Raw genomic sequence first — 22,325 nt, forward strand, 5'->3', positions numbered from 1 at the left:
TTCTCTGCATTGCAACCAAGGAAATGAGTTTTGTGTATTCGTACTATGGTGTTGTATGCAGTGAGCTGAGGGCACAGCTAAATCTACATTCAACAAAATGGCACATTAGAACGAAAAAAATATTTTCATAATAAATAAAATTCTTAATTGGTCCACGGTATAATATTGTGAGAAGGTTTTTTTTAATCTAGCTTTATCAATCATTCTCAATCAATCAACAAATAGCAATAGCATGTAAAGCAAATGGTTTTACACGCTATTACTATATGAAAAATACATTTTTGCACACATCACAAAAGCCAACTCCTTGTCGACACCGTAAAATAAAAGCTGTTTATTTCATCTGCAAGTTGTTTGGCTGATGCAGCATCACTGTTACAAGTGCTGATGGGGTGCAAGAGCAGTTTACGTCTCCCAAATGTGCCACTGTATTGGCATATGGACTTGTGTATGTGGATGCATGCATTACCTTTTAGGCTCCTTTATTGTGCTAAGCTCACATTAGAGGCGGGTATCTGCTTTTCTGGTGTGCCGGAGGACCATAAGAACAGACAATTGTAGCACTAAAATAGCAGACCCCATCTGAGTTGGAGGACTCCATTGACTAAAATACCTGCGTTGTAGTTAATGGTGTCCCTCAGACTCTGTTGCTATGAATTCAGGTGTGCTTTCATTTTCACTGAAATTGGTGGACGAAAAAGGATTTCTTGTTATCTGAATGGCAGAACCTAGCCTTAAAAAATACAGAGATCAGATAAGTGGAGATTTTAGATCACTCTCTAGAAGGGGGAGTATTAGGGTATGTTCACACGGAGGAAAAGGTTGCGGAAACCTTTTCCACTATTTCAACCTTCCGCACAACTTGCCCCAACGGAGTGCCAATGCAGCATCGACATCCCGCTCTTGTGTAGGACCAAATGAGTGAGCCTACACTGGAGCGTTTCTCGAGCCGTAGACGCCACGGCTGATTCAGCCGCGGAATCCGCCGCAAGAAAGAGCATGTTGCTCCTTTTTCCTACCATTAGCTAGCGCAAAAAAAGAAGCGAGCAGCTCCCTTGGAAGTTAATGGGAGCTGTTTTGGACAGCAGATTTTGAGGCGGATTCCACATCAAAATCCGCTGCCAAAAAACTGTATGAACGTGCCCTTAGAGTTCTTTTTCCAGTTGGATTATAGTATTAGATTGTCACCAGTGATGCAAATAACAAACACTGACACCAGTTTCCATTCTCTGTCAGGCATGTGTGACCATTAAAGATTGAAAAAAAAATAGAAAAATTAAAGTATTTACTACATCTATAGATCAAATGCTTTCAAATAATCGCTTCAACACTGTGGCTTCTCTACCTTCACGATCTAAGGCTGTTAAGTGACCTATCTGTACAGAGCTTTTTATTATATATTATTTTTTCCAGGATGGATCAACAATGCTGATAGAAGCTGCAAAAGGAGGACATACCAATGTTGTTTCATATTTATTGGATTACCCGAAAAATGTAATATCTGTCCCTTGTACTGATATCAGTCAGAAGACGCCTGTACTCAATCACACTGATCAGTTTGCTGTAAGTTAAGTTTCTTGTTTATTTTGCTTAGTTTTTATTTTTTATTTTTTCCCCTTAGTTTGTGATGACTAATGTCAAGGTCTGGTGTTGGTACCGGCACTATATGTAATATGGATGCCCAACCTGTCAGCCCATTGAGCTTTTGCGATGCATGCTTCTTCTAGTCCCCTTGTAAGACCAATAGAAATACAATAATGTTTAACTCTTTTTGCTGAGGGTTATAGACATTTTGCACACTTTTGTACAAAGAAAATTTAAAAAATTATCCCATTCCATTCCTGATATTATAAATAGACACCTTTCACTTTGTCAGCTGGCACCCTCATATAATTTTAAGTACAATTTTTAGTAAAAAAAAAAAAAAAAAAAATTGTGACCCAAGCAGAAAGTTTTATGTGCATCACCTAAGAATAAAAGTTTTAACATAAAGTGGGTTCTTACATCTCATTTCTAATTGCACTTCTCTTTATAAAATCACTAGGGCTAAAAGGCTAAAAAGTCCAATTTAAAAAAAAAAAAAAAAATTAGGAAAACAAACTATAAATTATAGGAACTAGAGTTTATATATATTCCACATCATCAACATTAATAAGAATTTGTACTCACTGAAACAGAAGCCATGCAATATTTGGCCATTTTATCCTATGCTACCAAAAAAAAATTTTTATTTTTTTTTTTTTAAACTAAGCTGTAGAAAGTGAAAATAAGTAAAAAAAAAATATATATATATATATATATATATATATATATTATTATATATTTTTTTTTTTCTAAATTTTCAGCAAACTGAATTGCCTAATTTTTGCTTATAACAAACTTATGACTCAAGTTTGTAACCCAATAGACCTGTTTATGCAGACAAAATGTACCCTCCAAAAAAAGTAAGATTTGAGGACTTCATATATGCCACACGTCTACAGTTACAGATGTGTGCTTTGAATAAATGCCAAAACCACAGGCATGGACCAACCAATTTTTCAGTGGAAATTTTAAATTCGGAATTACAAAAAAATAGAAATAGAACTTTACTCTCCCTATACATACTGTAACGCTGACCTGTAATTGTTAATCCCCCACATGTAAAGTTTAACAAGGCTTTTTGCCAACTTTTGATTTTCTGGCGGTATTTGTGTCATATTTTTTTGTGTTTATACTTTAACAAAATTTGTTTTTTTTTTCTGTGAAATCCTGCATCTCTATTCTTTCTCTTCTCTCTTGAGAGCTATACCCTGCTTCTTGCTGTGTATGTTGTACAGGTTTGGTGTGTAATGTGGAGAAAATAAGGGTAGGGGGACACTTCAAACGCTTATTTCAAGCAAATGTAAAAATGTGTTTCTGGTGTCATACGAAAGATTTTGTTTTTCATATGACACTAGAGATATCAGATTTCTATAGATATGATCATTTGCACACACTTGGGATTAGTAGCAGATGCATTATAAATATCCCAATCCTGTAAGTACAGTCTTTAGTTTACAAGCGCATAGTAAAACTAGCTTTTTACCATTTTTGTATTTGTCATAAAAACAGATTTTAACTAAGCCTTAAATATAATGGTTGCTATACCCTAGGTTTCTTGTGTACCGATGCACACTCTGTCCATGGTCGTTCCACCTCAAGAGCCAGATAAGCCTCCGGACCAGATGGATTTAGGAAAAGGTGAGCTCTTTTTTTTTTTTTATCTGCTGACGAGTTTAAAATATATCTAGATTCTGAACTTGTACTCAGCTTTAACATAAAGCATACTTTATCCGAAAGTGCATGTGTTTGGTTACATGCTCATTGCATTCATAATCACGTTTTTGCTCATATCAGCTTTTTTTTTTTTTTTTTTTTGTCTTCCTTCCTTCCCAAAGAGCCCTAGATTTGTTGTACTTCTAGCTATCCACACTGTTTCTAGTGATGTCAACAGTGTGAGATCAGTGTAGGTGCCGGGACGTCCTGTCCTTGACTTCCCATTGTGTATTTCACAAGCAAAGTGTTATTAGCTCTACACACTCGCTACAGCCAGTTCAATATATCCCGGATATTCGCGTGACTGCACATTGTGCTGACATTGCTATTAATACTGTCCGTAGCATTACATGTATGAGGACTGTGAGACAGTTCAGCAAAGTTATGCACACAGTTTGCTGCGTTGTCGCACAGAATGCCCATGTGTGAAGCTTTACGCAGAAGTAAGGGCAGTACGATGTGCCCTGCTTGTCACACACAGAATAGCTAGCCTGCTGTAGCTTACACTGAATGGTTGGGCAACTCTTAACACCTTGTTTAATTTAACTTGCTTCCTCACATGATCAGTACAAGCCCCCAGGTTACCCACCTCCTCCCTCCTCTTCTGTTTTCACAGGTACGGTGGTGGCCGCTTGTTACAAAGGGTTGTAGCACTCAATAGATTATGTATAGAGATGAGCAAACACTGTTCGGATCAGCCAATGCTGATCAGCCAATGATCCGAACAGCACGCTCCCATAAAAATGATTGGAAGCACCTGGCACGTTTATGTAGTATTTTTGTTATTCTCTATTAAACCCAATGAAGTGGAGACTGTGAACTATATCATAAATGTGTGCTATCAAAACTGTATAAAGAATTACTGTATCTTCATACAGGTGCATCGAAAAAAACACCTTGCAACCTCCACGCTTTAGTTAAAGAACAAAGATCTCCTCTCCATCCGTATCAGCCCCTGGAATGCATAGTGGAGGAAACCGAAGGAAAACTCAATGAACTTGGTCAACGAATTAGTGCTATTGAAAGGGCACAACTGAAATCCCTAGAACTGATTCAGGGAGAACCGCTAAATAAAGATAAAATTGAAGAATTGAAAAAGAACAGAGAAGAACAGGTTCAAAAGAAAAAGAAAATCTTAAAAGAACTTCAAAAAGTTGAAAGGCAACTTCAGATGAAAACGCAGCAACAGGTTACAAAGGAGAATTCTGAGGAAGCTCCTAATACAGAAATTGACGTTTTCCAGCCTAGTAAATCGTCATTAATAGTTGATGAGAAGATTTTTTCGGATGAGAAGTGTCAAGCCTTAGATCAATGTATTACAGTTTGTCCCAAGGTGCTGCCACAGTCATGTGATGTAGAGAGGGAATTGCCATCCATGGACTTGGTGCCAAAAATACTTAATGACTTAGGACTTTCAGGAATGGATTCCAGCGAACCCGTCATATCTTGCAGCAATGTAGCACTGGATCAGCCGCTAGTTACAAGTAATCTTCTGTCATCTCAAGTTGCAGATAATTTAATGATTGCCTCTCCAGCTCAGACGCTAAATGATACTCTCGATGACATCATGGCAGGTATGTACTGTGGGGGGGATAAAAAACAACACACAAGACCAAAGCATTTGTTTTGTTTTTTATGTATGTCATTTCTGATCATATTCTATGGGGGGAAAATTGTGACGCAAATTCATTTCTATTATACTTCCTCCTATACCTTAGCAGATCACTTTACATGCTTTATAAAGTATCCTGAACATTCTCTGTGTGAATTAAGATTTTATCACCTGCTCGTGACTTGTATTAGTTTTCTAGACTTTGTTCTCTGAACTTAATCCTTTTCTGACATTACAGAGATTAAATAGCATAGCAAGCACGAAAACAAGGCTTATTGCTTGGGAATGGTGAGAATAGAGAGAAAATCCAACTGCACTGGGATCCGTGGAGCTGCGCCTTATAACCATATACTGGATCCACAACATACCAGGCGCCGCCTGATCTTACCCGCTCCATTCTAGCACCCACCTTCCTTGGTGTTCAGGAGTTGCAGCCTAAACCTCACACTCCAATCCCGATTGACAGATTTTTCCCTATTACTGTGCACATGAAGAAAGCTGTCATTTAAGGATTGGAGGGGGGTGGTGGGGGGGTGTTACTCCAGTTGCACATGACCTGGTGCTTACCGCCAGCTGTGACTGAAAGGCATGGGCCTTTTGATGAATAGAAGCTGCACACGGGACCATGTAATTCACAGTCACGGCCCATAGAAATGAATGGGTCAGTGTGCTACCGTGTTTCCTCGAAAATAAGACAGTGTCTTCTATTAAATTGTCGCCCTAAATATAGGACCTGTCTTATTTTCGGGGGACGTCTTATTACAACCGGCAGTCATGCCGGCACTTCCTTAGTGGAGTGTCAGCATGACTGCCGGTTGTAGGTAGTGTAGGGGAGGGGGAGAAGGTATCATACTTACCTTTCCCATCTTCCTAGCAGCGCTGGTGCTGCTGTTCGTCCTGGCAGTGGTGGGCGGGGCTTATTGATCCCCACTTCACTGACACTGCCTCCTCTGTATGCCGGCTGCTGCCTCTGGGATGAGCTGGGAGAGCTCATCCTACAGCAGCACGGACAGCAAAGGCAGCAGCCGGCTTTGCTGTGCACACAGAGCACGACTGGGGATAGCTAAGCCCCGCCCACCACTGCCAGGCATGCCTTATTTTCCAGTTTCTCGGGCAGAAGACGGAAACCCACAAAGCGGAGACCGTGCGCAGGTGTGGACCCGCCCTAACTGAGTATAAATTCATTGTAATCTGATTCTGCATTCGTACTCCATCCCCCGCCCCACTTCACGTTTCCTAAACCGCATTTCCATTTAGCAAGAAGTAGTAGACACATAGAAGGAAGTATGACTAAAGCTTTCAGACTACACTGGATTTGTTGTCTGTTACTATAGAGACACATGGGTGTGCAGAAGAGCTGTGGATGGAAAACCGGCTATGATAAAACTGTCATTTTAAAGGTTTTACAGACTAATATTTTTCTTTTTATATTCTGCCTTTAACTTGCAGTATATTTTTCACAGTTCATCTGGTTAATTTGGTTAACTGTAAATTTTGGTAAAATAATAAAAAGCTCAGCTAAAAATTGTTTTTAATCCTAAATAATGATGAAGTGCTTGGCACGGACCGAACCTTCTCTGGTAATCTGGGCTTCTGACAAGAATCACAGTGGTTTTCCTGCATTTATGTTGTGTTTTTTTTATTCCCAATATTTAGGTGTATCTGATAAAATCCCGTTTCTGCCTGGCAGTGACCCGGCTACAACAGTTTCTTCATCAATGCTTCAGCCAGTTCTGGCTAATGGAAATCAAGACCCTTTGCTACCAGCCTTTACCTCCGTTGACATTGATGCACATGTAAGTACTTTAATAAAATCTATTATGTCGCTGTCATTTGGATTAAATGTAACCGCTTTCAATTTGTTTTTCTGTAGACGGAAAGCAATCACGATACGGCATTAACGCTGGGCTGTGCGGGTGGCCATGAAGAGCTCGTGTCTGTGCTAATAACTCGCTGTGCTAATATTGAACACAGAGACAAAAAAGGTGAGTGCAAGAAATGGTTTATCAAGGCTGAGCTCACATGGAGCTGGAGAATTTTATTTTATAGATTTTATCTTTCAAATGTGAATGTATTTGGCAAGCACACTAGTAAAACCGTAGCAAAAGATTTTATATACAGCATGGCAGCAACATATAGTATCTTATCCTATATATTGGATTCGGTCACACTGAGTACATACAATAATTTTTATGGACAAAACAATCAGTATTGTCTGCATGATTTACACAAGGTAAAGTGCCCAACCAAATGTATAAATAGAGATCAAGCAGTCTTTATTGCAAAGGAGAATTCCCCAGAGGGTTGTCAAATAAAGTGTATAACCAGTGTAACAGCCAATAAGACATGGAGGAAAATTATTTATTTAAACCACCTAAAATCAAGTGTAAAGCATGTACACCAGTTTTTTTTGGCATGAATTATGCCAGAATTCTGGTGCAGATTTATCTGCCTTTGTGTTCTCCAGAATTATGACCCCCAACCTATGGATAGGTTACTCCGTAAAGGAACGTGAGGTGATCACTTCGCCTCCTGCTGAGACGTCAATGGGATTTGGCAGTTAGATCCATTGGCTTTTAAATGCCTTACCAATAGACCTTACAAGCACTGGTAGTCACAGATTCAAAACAGAAACCAAAAGTGCCCACAGGTCGCCCTCAACGCGTTAGGCTGGATAGTCTGCTATTGATGTCCTTTCTAATCTCCTTTCCTCTATCAGTCTATAAATTGTAAATTTATGACTTTACCTTTTGGTGCATTGAAGTGATACACAACCCTCCACTATCTGAAAGGAGAAAAATTTACTCGTTCATGGTAGAACAGCAGTTGGTCAGCAGCTTATAATCAAGGAGAGATTTTGTGAGGCAGGCTGTGGCACAAAACTGAGTATGATTACTATGTGGGGTACACCAACAAGAGATGGGAATATTTGCTGTTATCAAGGTCTTCATGACATTCCAGCGCCAGATGGCAAAAGAAAGCTGCCACAATGTATGGAAGGGATACAGCTAAGTGTTGTGAGGTGTAAGTTGTGCAAGGGGCCCAAACTCCGCTTTTTTTACCAGGCCCCTTAAGTCTTAAGTGCCTGCCCACATGCTCCGAATTGTCCCTACCACCTGCTGCTCCAAGCATATTACTGGATTATAATCTGCAGAGGACATCCTTTAACCATCATAAATCAGTTAACTGGCGTGGTGGGGATTCCTCAATCCAAAGACAAGGGTCAGGGTTTATAGTTTTATCCTGGGTGAAGACCCCACCTGTAACACTTGAAGAATCGTCTTAAGGAACTGAATGAACTCTTCAGGAGCCAGACAGCAGAATTATGGAAAACGAACAAGATCTTTGGTGGCAACTTAAGGGTAAATTAAGATAGTCCTTCAGTTGAAGATTACCAACTTCATGATTTATGTAACAAAAACTATGCCAGAATGGAAAGGCTATGTGTGAAGCCAAGTGCGCTCTATGAATCAGTAGCTTGTGGAAACCCCTTTATCAGCAATAACTTGGTAATGGATTGACTGTATGACTTTAGCAGTCTCTCACCTTGTTCTGGAGGAATTTTGGCCCACTATTCCTTACATTGCTTTAGTTATTTGGAGTTTGTGGGTACTTGCTTTATGCACAAGGTACTACCACTGTATTTCAGTCGGGTTGAGGTCTGTATCTTGGGGTGTAGAAATGCATGTGTAACACTTTCCTTTCATTTCTATGAAAACGGCCATACATGCTTAATCAGCTAAATTTCCATAGAAATGAATATTTTTACTAATTTGCAAACAATTTTATGTTTTCGGTGGGCCATCCTTTAGATACGTCTCTAGTTGTAAAATACTATCTGACAGGCCAAACACATTTAAACATTGCAGTAACTTGCAGTTAAATCCGCTGCTTTTTTGTTACATTTACTGTAGCTCACAATTTCTGATAATAGATTCAAAAATCCGGATGCCATTGCATTTATATATTTTTTGAACTTGGCCTTAATATTCCTGCCAGATTTCTGTATTTGACATTTTTAATTTCTTTGCATTGTTCTTTCTTTAGGTTTCACACCTTTGATTTTGGCAGCTACAGCGGGACATGCCGGAGTAGTTGAAATCCTTTTAGATAAAGGTGCTGATATTGAGGCCCAGTCTGAACGCACCAAGGATACTCCCTTGTCCCTAGCATGTTCTGGGGGACGTCAAGAGGTGAGCAACTAAATATGTATTATAAATATATAATGTGTGTTTTTGTATATGTATGTATATAAAATGCACACGCATACACAATTCAGAAAGTTTTCAATTGTTTTTTCACTTATGCTTCTGCCTTGTGCCAAAATAAAATTAAAATTTCCTCCATCATTCTGCACTCAATACCCCAATACCCTACACTGACTAAGTGAAAACCAGATGTAAGAAATCTGATATTTTATTCAAGAGTTAAAATATTGCAATGACATAAGTATTCAGACCTTATACTTAGTTAATGCCCCGTAGGCAGAGATTGCAGATCACTAGGTTTGCACACCTGGATTTGGGGATTTTCTGCCATTTTTCTCCGCTGAACCTCTCACGTTCTGTCAGGTTGGATGCGGACAATCAGTGGATGGTCATTTTCAGGTTTCTCCAGAAACGCTTAATTATGTTCGTCAGGGGTCTGGCTGGGCCACTCAGACTTTCAGAGACGTGGGGGTATTTCGGGTGCTGATTACGATTACATGCTGAGTTTGTTGCATTTAAAACCCGGACAAAGGAATTGGTAGTTTCCCTGGAGAACCCCTTTAAACATTTAGAGGACTACAGATGTAGTAGTGTATGTAGTTTACTGTATAACCCTATATAACAGAGTAAATCTTCATGAATTTTAATAACTGGGAATGTTTTTTTCATTGGCTTGATGTTGCCTTTTAACATGTTTGTTCTATTGCAAATGACAGGTTGTTGAGCTGCTTTTGTCTCGTGGAGCAAACAAAGAGCATCGAAATGTTTCAGACTATACTCCTCTTAGTCTGGCCGCGTCTGGTGGATACGTGAATATCATCAAGATTCTCCTAAATGCAGGGGCAGAAATTAATTCTAGGTAATGACTGTCGAGGCCCCGCAGCAAAGCTGCTCTTTGCCGTCTTACAAGTGTTCGTTGTTATTTTAATGTTGAACAATTGTCATATCTGGAATTTATCTCTTTGCAGGACTGGCAGTAAACTGGGCATCTCTCCCCTAATGTTAGCTGCCATGAATGGACATGTTCCTGCTGTTAAACTACTTCTTGATATGGGATCTGACATTAATGCTCAGATCGAGACAAACCGCAATACAGCTCTCACGTTAGCATGTTTCCAGGGTAGAGCCGAAGTTGTAAGTCTTCTCCTGGACAGAAAAGCTAATGTGGAACACAGGGCTAAGGTATGTTTTACGTCCTCTTTGGTGCGTGCGTTTTATCAGAGCTGGACAAAAAAAAAATGTTTGTTTAAATGAAAATCCTACTGGAATCTGTTAAGGCATTTAATACTATAGATGCTAAGTTATAACTAAATGTACCAATATGGTGCTAAACCTGTGTCATACCTAATTAATCAGATAATCAAATATTAGAAGTAGAGTAACATGTTTCTCAACGATCGGCACTCCTGCAGTCCAAGATCTGGCTGTGTAATTCAGCCTTTAGTACCATAAAGTACAACTGGAAAGATGAACAATAGCTACCCAAACTAACAATGGACAAGTTGGTAATATTTCTCATCTGATTTATTTTTAATAGACTGGCTTAACTCCTTTGATGGAGGCTGCTTCTGGAGGTTATGCGGAGGTGGGGAGAGTACTGTTGGACAAAGGAGCTGATGTGAACTCCCCGCCAGTGCCTTCATCGAGGGATACTGCATTAACTATTGCTGCAGATAAAGGACATTACAAATTCTGTGAGCTGCTTATAAATAGGTGAGTGTTTCTGAATAAAAATGTAGAAAACCGAGGTGCGGAGTGGTATGAATGGTGTTTGACTTCTGTGATGTGTGCGTGTGCCATATCCTTCCTTTTGTTACACTTTGAGTGCATACCTAGAAAAACAAAGTATATGTCCTTGTGACACTGACTCTAAGATGCTGCTTTTATTGCTTTTAGAGTTGCAAAAAATAAAACTTAAGAATAAGAAACCGTCTGCTACTTAGAGCTCTACTGAGATTTGTGTTGGTGCCAGAAAGCTCCATCTCCAGTAATATATAAAATAAATCAATAAAAAGATTATGCATTGTTATTCTGCGTTCAAGTTAATGAAGAATAATGGACAGTTTGGGGGTTTCTCTTTGACGATCTGGAAAGTCATCAAATGACAAATTGCTAATGCCAGGCCATTGTACCAGGTTTAGCTTAAAGGGGTTGTCCCATCACAAGGATCCTATCTATACTGCTTGATAATGTGGATGTAAGACTTTTCCTAAATACATTGCTTCAGCAGAACTACTTTTTGTCCATATCTTACTTTATTCATTTTTTTTTTTTTTTTTTTTTTTTTGACACATCCTTTGACTTATCTGGTCATAAGTCAAGTGATGTATCTGCTGCTCTGAGGGGGGAGGGAGGAGGGGCTAAGTGCACGGGAGCGAGCCTGGAGGGGGGAGGTAGTTTACCCCTTTGGTGGGAAGGGACCGCCAATACAGACTGTGCCGGCGGTCCCTTCCAGAGGGGAGGGGGGGAGGGGGGCGGAGGAGCGGAATAACAGCATCGCTTCTGCCGCTGCTGGCTTCATGCAGGGCAGGCACATAGCGATGTTGCAGGCATCTGTGCCGGCGTCTGCACTCCCCGGCATCTGCCTCTCTATTACAGCCGGTGCCAGGTCTGTAGTCGCACTGTGAAGGATACACTGGTCTCACTAGCTATGAGCGTGCACGCAGGGCCAGCGGCATAGAAGCGACAACTTCTCGCCGCTGGCTTTGCATATGTAAACCCCGACCACCAATGACACAACAAAGCCGGAAGAAAGAAGAATTTACAGCAACGAAGACTGGTGAGTATGCGACGTGGGACAACCCCTTTAAAGCTGGAGACAAATGGCTACCCTAATTTCATAATATATTACAAATGTGCCCCTAACATAATTGCACATCGCAGTACCTTAATAACACCTATAATATTAATAATAATAATAATAATAACAACCACACTAGAACAACAAGTCATATGCAACCTGTGTATAAGAGTGGGGCTGCTACTGGAAGAAGGCATCCCTGGTCTTCTAAGACTGTACAGCTCCTTGAAGACACTGCTAGCTTTGGTCTAATTATGGTTGTTAATTATGTAGGATCTGGTCAGTGCATAAGTTTGTGCTCTATCAGACTGTCTTATACTTGCATTTTATTTCTTTGTGTGTCTAATGTTTGCTTCATTTGTTTCAGAGGTGCACATATTGATGTGAGAAATAAGAAAGGGAACACGCCTATGTGGCTGGCAGCTAATGGAGGTCATTTTGACATAGTACAACTGCTTGTTCTTGCTGGTGCTGATGTTGACGCTGCTGATAATCGTAAAATAACTCCTTTAATGTCAGCATTTCGGAAGGTAAAATCCCACTTTTTTTTTTTTTTTCTTTTTTGGGAGGGGGCGGGAGTGTTGGGGCTGTAGTTCCTTAACATTTTCAGTCTTGTTGGGAACATGCTGAGGATTTCATTCCAAAATAAGTTTTTCTCTTTTTAAAGGGTCATTTAAAAGTTGTACAGTTCCTGGTAAAGGAAGTGAATCAGTTTCCTTCTGATATTGAATGTATGAGATACATTGCAACAATCGCTGATAAGGTGAGTAGAGAGACAATTTAGTCTGCGCGGAAATGATGCATAGTATATTATCTTGGTTTATAATATACCAATAGAAAGCAGACAATGCACTGGATCCTGTTGCAGGAGGTATCTGTGCCATTAATTTTAGCACCAGTATCTCCCCACGGTCAGAAGGGCCGTCATTACAGCCAAACGATGACTCTGAGCTGTAAGACCCACTTTTCTGACAGTGGAGGGATATTGGTGGCAAAATTAATGGCACCCGTATCTGAAGAATCGGGGACCATATTGGGAAATCCAAGGGTCAGTGCACACCATTTTTTGGCACTGATTTTGACGCAGAATCCGCCTCAAAATTGACCTAAAAAAAACCCTCCTAATAGAACTCTACATTATTTCTGGCTTTTTGAGTCCTACTGGTTCCTGGTTCAGTACTGTATACTGCAGTGCACTGTAACTATAATACAGTATATACATAAGGAGAGCTAGTGTACATTATAGTAAATAACGTGGCAGATAATCTTTTCCCTCATGGATCATTTAATGTACCAAGGTAAAGAAGTCTTAAGTGGCATCATGTGTGGGGGTTTTGGGAGGGGGGGGGGGTTGTGTGTCAAAAGCAATCTTCTAATACACATTGTGTTTATTTGGTGTGCACCCAAATTGTCAGAAATGTGTGAAAGAAGCTTCAAAGGTTAAACACTCACTGAGAGTTTTTAGAGGGCAGCTTGTGCATAGTACCTGCATCTATCATACATGTACAGCAGTATCCTGTGTGTACCCTTTTAACCTATTTTCATTTCGGTGGTTTATTATTTTTATATATGTATCAGTTCAGAATTATTAAATCAGTTTATTGTATATTCAGGATCTCTTGAAGAAATGCCATCAGTGTATGGAAACCATTGTGAAGGCAAAAGACCAGCAGGCTGCAGAAGCAAACAAAAATGCCAGTATTCTGCTGAAGGAGCTTGACCTTGAAAAGGTATGTCTGTGAAATTTGTGGAGGGGCTGCACTTGACCATTACATTCTGTTCTATGGGGTCGCTAAAGATGATAGAGTGCATTGCTTGGCTGTCTCTGTGAATTCCATAGAGAATGGATGGAGCAGCAACACATGCACTCACAGGCTGCTTCATTCAGAATAGGAAACAGAACAGGGGCTCTAAGGGATCCAAATGGTTGGACACTCACCATTTAGAGTGATCTCTTATCCTCTGTAGTGGGAATAACATAAAGGGGTTATGCAAGGGGAAATAAATAGTAGTAACCATGCATTCACTGCACTGGATAAGCAATATTACTTGTATAGATGTGACCATACCGGCGCCCCGATCAGGGTTGCAGAGCGCAGCATGGTGCCAGAAATCTCTGCACTCGCCTGCCTCTGCTGAATACACAACTCTGTCACATGATTGACCCTTCTCTAATCTGTACATGTAACATGAGTAGAGCAGAGCCAGTGATATAATATAGACCTGGAGCTCTGGCAGGAGAGGCAGAATGCAGAGATTTCTGGCACCCTACTTCACTCTGCACATCTATTCTGTACCCCAATGTAGGAGGAAAGCTGCTTATCCAGAGCAATGCACTGTTACAACTGTTTATTTTTCATATTACTGTAACATCCCTTTTAATGGACAATGTATATATAAATATGTTGCTATAGTAGTGAGAGCAGTGCAGGATGGCTTCTTGTACAGTCAGAGACCGCTCAGTTTGTGTGAAGGATGGGGAAAATGATTGATCTTCATAGACACACACAGAATAGTTCATTAGCGATTTGCATTAGTTATTTAGATTTATTCTATTTTGGCCAACAATAGATTGAACGTTTGTATTTTTTGTTATTGCAAAACAATAGTCACGAGAAGAAAGTCGCAAACAAGCGCTCGCAGCTAAAAGAGAGAAACGAAAAGAGAAAAGGAAAAAAAAGAAGGAAGAGCAGAAAAAGAAACTTGAAGATGATGACGGGAAACTTTCTGCAACAGGTGATCTTGGTGCTGAAGATACCCACAGCGGGGATGGTAAGACTATTTTTGTTGACCAGCTGCATTTTTTTTTTTTTTTTTTTTTTTTTTTTGTTCTGGAGTTTCCAAATTATTTGCTGGAGATTTATAATGGATGGAATACAGTTCATAGTTTTAATTCTTTCACTTGCCTTCACTTAAAGTGAACCTGTCAAGTGGTTTTCCACCATCATCTAGTAATGACTTTTGCCATCGCACCCCTAAAGTGTGTTTGTGTTGTTTTTTTTTGTTTTTTTTTTCTGAAAGTCAAGTTTTAAGCTTTAAAACTTTAGGTTAACATATACAAATTTACCTTAACTAGCCGTGGGTGCAGAGAACAGTTTCATCTAGTCCTCCAGTCATTGCACTAGAACACAACCTTTTTGGCATGATTGACATGCCCCTCACTGTCTGATATCCTGCCTGCCAACTTCCTAGGGAGTAATATAGTTTGATGATGAAGTTGCTTAGCGTCCTGATCCCCATTGGGCTAATGCACGTATGCTGTGATGTTGCAATGTATAGCAATTATATGATCCTTAGAAAATGGAGAATTGTGTTAACACTTTCATATTAATTGTTGCTTGTTTTTCTTTGTATAGAGGAAGATGATGTCCCCCTAGAGCCACCAAGTGCAACGACCATGACTACAATCGGTATCTCTGCCACTTCTACTACTTTTACAAATGTGTTTGGCAAAAGGAGTAGTATAATCATAACTCCGAACACCAATCTGAAAAATAAAAAAAGCAAAACCAAAGACTCCCCTTCAGACCTACAACTAATTGTCCCTGAGCAGCATATGTCTAAGGTGCAGCAAAAATCTGATAAAGATCCAACTACAGATGAGCCGAGGCTAAGTGCTGCGAGTGTCATCAGTGATTATGTCATTCTGGATCACAACGATTGCAATAGTGAAATTCATGTTCACAATAAGAGGCAAGAACTTAACAACTGTGAAGATAACACCTCGGAGGTTAAAAAGTGCTCGCTACTGCTCAACAGCTGGGAAGAGAAGTCCAAAATGGGGGCGTCTAAGAGTTCCTCCAGGTTTGTGTTTGTAAAACTTGAAATGTGATTGACATGAGCTGTTCACATTGGGCGTGGAGTGGGAAAGATTAGACACAAGGATGTAGTGTAGAATATTTATTTAGAACTCTAGTATACGAGACTTTACAATTGGTAGATGAAGTCAACTGTATCTCCATAATACAAAGCCGCTGGGGACACTGCGCTGGAGGAGCTTCCTTCTTCACCTTTATAAAGCATGCATTTTTTTTTTTTTTTTTTACAACATTATATGCAAAGAGTGTGTATGTCTACAAGAAATCAGAGGATTGCAGTGGTACAGAAGGATCCATAGAAATGTGCTGCTACTCTAAAATCTAAAGATGGTCTTATACATTAGACTTTATTATTGTAGCTGAATAACCCATGACTGCTTGTGTAACTTGGGCAATCATTTGCTAGTTTGTGCAAAGGCAGCAATTTTTCTCTAAACTTTTTCTAAAATGTGATGTAATATTTACAAACGGGTCAAAACATGGCCATATTTTATCTGCTTTCTGCAAATCACTTTACAACTGGGTATTGTTCTGCATTGTATGGATGCTCAGAAATGCATAATTTATAAGGTGTAACGTCAAAATGATGTGCCTTTAACTTCCTCATTTTTTTTATTTTTTCTTCACTTGCACATATAGAATTGAAAATGATGTGAATAACCGGCAGCCGTTATCCAGTTATAAAGCACTGCCACTTGCATTGCCGAATCTGAAGCTTAATACAAGCAGCCCCAAAAGAGGACAAAAGCGAGAAGAGGGGTGGAAAGAAGTTGTCAGGAGGTTAGTAGTTTGTCAAATTAAAAAAGGCAGTTTTGTAGTGTTTTTGTAGATCTTCGTTCACATTTATGAATAGTTCAACAGTGTAAGTTTAGGCTGGTCATTCACATGAAGTATTTATGTGCAGACCATTAGCGGAGGCCGCCTTTGTTATTAGCATGGGCTGTGTATGAGCACCATAGACAGATATTTGTGTGGGTGACTTGACAGGCAGTCTGACAATCCACCCATATACATCACAGTAGCTGATTAATCTGTGTTAGGCCCCTGTATACACTGCTATGATTGGTCTAGAAACATGCATTACTCATGACAATATTTAGACAAACAGAAAACTTGCTTGTTGGGTGTAAGATAAGATGTTTTTGTAAGATGAAAAATCTGTTACAATATCGATGGCACATTGCTTCATGCAATTCCGGCAATGTACTGATGACAAAGGTAAACAGTTTGGGGATTAAGGATGCGTTGTTCATCCTCCATACAGCAGTAATGCTGCATGTAATTGTAGTTGAACAAATAATAGTCAGGAACAGTCATTCCGATCATTTCTGCCTCTTTGGTCTTCCAAAAAGAACCTGTTGTTTGGACCAGGATTTTTGCATAGATTATCGCCTTTAAAGGGGTTGTGGCATTAAGGACACTCAACAAGTTAGGGCATAAGTGTCTGATCGCTGGGGGAGCAAAAGTCCACCTAAAGCTTCCTTGTGAATGGAGCGCCATTGCTCTTGTCTGACTAGCATTCACTTTTATGGGCCGGGGGCACTGCTAGAGACCACAGCAAGCGCACTGCCACTTCATTCACAAGGAGGCTTTATGTGGACTTTCTGTTCCTTAACAGCACATTCCCTATAACGCTGGGTTCACACCTGCGTCTGGGGTCTCCGTTCTATGGTTTCCGTCTTCTGCATGCCAGAAGACGGAAACCATAGACCGGGTCCGGCCGTGCGCGGCGGTGAGCGTTTTATGCTCTCCGCCGCGAAACCGGATTTTTTTATCCGGACACAGAGTACTGCATGTCTGACTCTGTGTCCGGATTATAAAACCCGGTTTCGCGGCGGAGAGCGCAAAACGCTCACCGCCGCGCACGGCCGGACAGCTTTCTCACCCATTCAAATGAATGGGTGAGAAAGTCTCCTGCAGGTTTCCGTATCCTGCCTGTGTTTTAGGCAGGAAACGGAAACCTAAGTACGGAGACCGGGCCGCAGATGTGAACGAGCCCTAATACGTACAAGTTTTGCTGTGAAGCCACGCCCAGTTGTGGAACAAGTCTGAAAATTTTAATCTGAAACTCAGGACGCCAGAATGGTTTGGTGCATTTTCCACCACAGTTGTATTGTAACCACAATAGTAAATCTGCTCCATGACTTTTTGTTGTAGGTCAAAGAAGATGTCTGTTCCTGCGGCTGTAGTATCTCGAATAATGGGAAGAGGTGGATGTAATATCACTGCGATTCAAGATGTTACTGGAGCCCATATCGATGTTGATAAACAAAAAGATAAAAATGGAGAAAGAATGATCACCATAAGGTATTTGTAGAGGAACATTACCTGCCCTGTGTTTATATTTTCTTACATTTAATGCAGTGTGATGCGGAGTTCCTAAATTCAAACTATAGTGTCCATATTGTATACGGATTTCCATTCTGTTCCTGATCTTTGTTTTGGAACCTCTCTTGGAATCGGGTGGGGGAAAAAAATCCGATTAACTGCAATGAACCCTTCTATTTTTCTGCAAAAAAAAAAACAAACTAATAAGATCTTCACTCAAATCCCAAAACTAAATCAAATGAATCAGAAATATTAGATCTGAGAGTATAAAAAGTATGTGAACCCTTGCCTTCAGCTTCAGTTACACCCTTCAGTAGTCAGTTTTAGTAGTTTATTATTACTGCACATCAGCTTGGGGGAATTATAGATCATTCCTCTGTACGAAACAACTTGAGCTCTGTTACGTTTCCTCACATGAGCAGCTCACAACAGATCAGTCGATTAAGTTCAGGATTTTGTCTTGGCCATTCTAAAATGTTTGCTTTATTCTTTATCCATGCTTTGTGTACTGTATGTTGTCTGTCTGGATACTGCTGACCTCTGAGTTAAAGGCAACCTGTCAGGTCACACAGGTCTTTATAGACCGGAGGTTTAGTGTCCCAGATTTCTTATTGCAGGCACAGATGGCTTTATAACAGGATGCTTTGGGACATTAATCCCCTAGTCTATGAAGTCTCTTGCATGTACTAACCTCCTGGCCAGGATTTATTCTGTCCAACCCTGGGGTTTCTTGATCAGAACCAGTACCTGGCACCCAAGCTGCTCTGTTCTGGCACACTGCATAGTAATGCCAGCCGCCCCCACAGTATAGCTAATACATGCTGAACAAGTAGCAAAGGGAGGAGAATGAGCGACTTTGGTGTCAGGGGCTGGTTCTGATCAAGAAACCCCAGAGTTGGACAGAATAGATTCTGGCCAAGATGTTGTACATGCAATGTCCCCAGGTAACCCCTTAAATGAATGGGTTTGAAACATGACTGCAGGTTTCAGTCTCTTGCCCAGTTTTGTGCAGAAAACGGAAACTTGCATAACGGAGACCCCAGGCGCAGATGTGATCGAGCCCTTAGTGGCTTCACCAATTGATGCTACAGTAGCATTTTTGCCATTGGGCCAGATGTTGTAGCCTTTGCTGATCCCGCATGTTAGTAACCTTTGGGTACCCATGGCCCGACACCAGTACACCAATTCTAAAGCTTGACCTAAGTTTCAATATTCCATGTTTGTGCACTGTAAAATCAGTAGCTGCTAAGAGCCATAGACTGTGTGACACTGGTTTAGTGAATGTGTTCAGTTTGTATCCTTTTTGTAATGTTAAATCTAATCTTTTATTTATTTATTTTTTGGGCTAGGGGTGGTACAGAGTCCACAAGATATGTGGTACAACTGATTAATGCCTTGATTCAAGATCCTGCAAAAGAACTTGAAGACTTAATACCAAAGGGGCACATTCGTAGTCCCAAGACACTAATAAATTCATCATCTGGGGGAGGTGTTGTGTCCACAAACAAACCTCCATCTTTTGTACCTAGCACTGCGTCATCGATGGCAAGAGTTTTGACAGCGTTTCAGTCTTCTAAACAGACCAAAACCGTCCAGGAAAACATCCATTCTCCTTTGCATGGAACACTTCCTATGTCTACTAGCCATCCGCAGTTTGCACTCTTAACAGGCCAACCAATGCAACCAGTCAGGCATACATCATTGCCATTGACCCAAGGTTCCTTCAGACCATCTCCTTGTACTTGGGGACCCTTTCCTGTGAGAACAAGTAGCAAAAATATTTCTCCCAAACATACATTGCAAGAAACTGATAATTCTGCACACTGTGATACATCCTTATTTGTCAGTTCAACCTCTACCTCAAAGTTGTCTGATATTTCTCAAGATTCAAGCCTAACAATCAGCTCTTCACCCGCTACAAAACAGTTACTTTCTTGCAACTTGAAGACCAACAGTGGGGTGCCCGTGTCCTCTGATGCTCTTAGCAAGTGTACGACCGCTTCTTCTATGTCAGCTGCAAATGTGCTAAACTCTAGTGCAGTTTGTAATGAGGGGCCAGCAGAACACTACTCCTCTACAATACAAAGAACAGGGCGGCCATTAGATCAGCCGCCAGAAATGTTCTCTGGGAGAAGTTGGCCTGACACTGCCTCATTTACCAGTGACCAAATACCATTTTGTACTTCAGCAAGTCAGTCGGCACATAAAAGTGTAAAGGAGGAGACGTTTTCAGGTAGCACATCTGACAAAAAGGAACCAAAGATTGCTGTGTATATGAATGAAGCTGCTGCAGAACCCGAGGATCATTACAGAATTCCACAGATGGCTCATGTTAACCAATACGCATTGCATCGGATGCAGTACAGAAACCCATTAAACTCCATGATGCCTAAAAAACAAATGAAGCAAGAAGAACATTCTCTCTTTGTTACAAATTCACAATCCAGTAATATTCAAGAGTCACTCCAGGAAGCGAATCTACAGCCCATCCTTCCAGCACCACCTATGAGCAATTCTCAAGTCCATTTGAATCTGGCAAGCAAACCGTTGCCGCCAGCCTACGGGCCCACACTTCTCAATCACTTTTCTAGTCATCTTAGCCAGGTGCCATGCGGTCAAGGTTGGGGAGGAGGTCATTCATCTGCAGAAACAACCAACCAGTTTCTAACGGACCAAACCACTGGTCCAAATAACGCCATGCTTGGACACCTAGAAAATTTTCATTCGTTAATTGCATCTAATCCACCTGGATTCAGATCATCATCATGTGGCTGTTCACCTGGATCAGTGGGTAAGGCTTTAGAATAGGTGTGATAAAGCCATTTTATGTGGGATAAAACCTTTATGTAGTTTGTCTTTTGCTTAGAAGTCATATCCGATTTGTGGCTTACTGAAGTTTAATACTGTGTATACATCTGGGTGTGTACCTCACAGTGTATTTTTTTTGTTGGTGTGACTGAATAGGAAATTGCATTCTGGATCCATTCAGCGTATTTATCTGAATAATTCTCCAGAACTTGTCATATGTATAGACCTGTAGTCTTGTGGTGCAGCAGCTCAGTGACCACCAAATCCTGACATGTAGCACTGCGATTTGTATGATGGGGAAACTCATGGAAAGTTTATATTTGATGCTTTGGGTTGTTTTTGTTTTTATTTTATTTTTTTAATACTAAACATCTCATAGTTTAAAGTGACACACACTCTTTTGACCAGAACTAATTAGTATGAGGCCTCTATTGCAATATTAAAGGGGTTATGTGAGGATGTAAAGCTGTGACCTCACAGATAGCTGGACTGGCAGTCATGGAGTCTGAGTACGGAGTCTCCCTCCCCCTGCTGCACTCTGCAAAACTAATCATTGGGTCACTGGGGGATCATCTACTATACAGTAAGTAAGTTTATAGAATATAGTGAGGGCACTGTTAGGGGTGTCATCTCCACATAACCCCTTTAACTTGTATTTTCAGCTGATTTTAGTAATTTTTTCAACTCCATAACTGTCAAATTACTTCTATTGGTGATATATCTATACTTTGTGTATGAGGTTTATTGACTCACTGCAACTCTAAGGGTGCATTCACACGAAGTATACGCTGAGCTGATTCTGAACGTAAAACACATTCAGAATCAGCGCGTACAAAGCAGATCCCATTCATTTCAATGGGAGCTGGCATACGAGCGCTCCCCGTTGAAATGAATGGGCTGCTTTTTTCCCTATTGGTTTCAATGTGATACACGGATATCCCATTGAAACCAGTAGGGAAAAAAGCAGCCCATTCATTTCAACGGGGAGCGCTCGTATGCCAGCTCCCATTGAAATGAATGGGATCTGCGGATCTGCTTTGTACGCGCTGATTCTGAACGTGTTTTTACGTTCAGGATCAGCTCAGCATATACTTAGTGTGAATGCACCCTAACAGGTTTTTCACAACCCATAACACAATCTTGAGAACTAAAGTGACCCAGAACAACAGAAGACCCCACACTACATAGAAGAAAATGAGCTTTTTTTGTGACTGTATTGTATATGTATATATGATGTTTGAGGTTATTGTCTTTTTTTTTTCTTTTTATAGCAGCATCCTTTGAGGATCCTGACAACTGTACGTTGCCCATATCCGCTCCACCGATGAGCGGCTTTGAAACCGGTCTCTACCCAAATCAGATGTTTTTTCAAGGACCTAATGTCTGCTCTACTAATTTTAATAGACAACACTTCTCTCCACATCCTTGGACTAGTTCTTCAAATCCAGGTATGT

At 40.5% G+C, this 22,325-nt stretch overlaps 1 protein-coding gene across 3 annotated transcripts in view; it reads left to right on the plus strand.

The window, feature by feature from the left end:
• ANKHD1 (ankyrin repeat and KH domain containing 1) overlaps positions 1-22,325 on the plus strand; it is a 62,934-nt gene that overhangs the window by 35,987 nt on the left and 4,622 nt on the right. For 2 of the 3 annotated variants that reach the window (XM_075274791.1, XM_075274792.1), the window contains exons 13-30: positions 1,414-1,563; positions 3,135-3,222; positions 4,176-4,871; positions 6,566-6,705; positions 6,783-6,894; positions 8,957-9,102; positions 9,834-9,976; positions 10,086-10,299; positions 10,655-10,830; positions 12,285-12,447; positions 12,585-12,680; positions 13,531-13,647; positions 14,527-14,689; positions 15,274-15,721; positions 16,375-16,515; positions 17,893-18,042; positions 19,413-20,854; positions 22,143-22,319. In XM_075274791.1, coding sequence (XP_075130892.1) covers positions 1,414-1,563; positions 3,135-3,222; positions 4,176-4,871; positions 6,566-6,705; positions 6,783-6,894; positions 8,957-9,102; positions 9,834-9,976; positions 10,086-10,299; positions 10,655-10,830; positions 12,285-12,447; positions 12,585-12,680; positions 13,531-13,647; positions 14,527-14,689; positions 15,274-15,721; positions 16,375-16,515; positions 17,893-18,042; positions 19,413-20,854; positions 22,143-22,319 — 4,762 coding nt within the window. The remainder of the gene's footprint in view (positions 1-1,413; positions 1,564-3,134; positions 3,223-4,175; positions 4,872-6,565; positions 6,706-6,782; positions 6,895-8,956; positions 9,103-9,833; positions 9,977-10,085; positions 10,300-10,654; positions 10,831-12,284; positions 12,448-12,584; positions 12,681-13,530; positions 13,648-14,526; positions 14,690-15,273; positions 15,722-16,374; positions 16,516-17,892; positions 18,043-19,412; positions 20,855-22,142; positions 22,320-22,325) is intronic. The other variant, XM_075274793.1, reaches the window with a different exon arrangement.

This window comes from Leptodactylus fuscus, chromosome 5 (assembly GCF_031893055.1).
Source record: "Leptodactylus fuscus isolate aLepFus1 chromosome 5, aLepFus1.hap2, whole genome shotgun sequence".
NCBI classification, from domain to species: Eukaryota; Metazoa; Chordata; class Amphibia; order Anura; family Leptodactylidae; genus Leptodactylus; species Leptodactylus fuscus.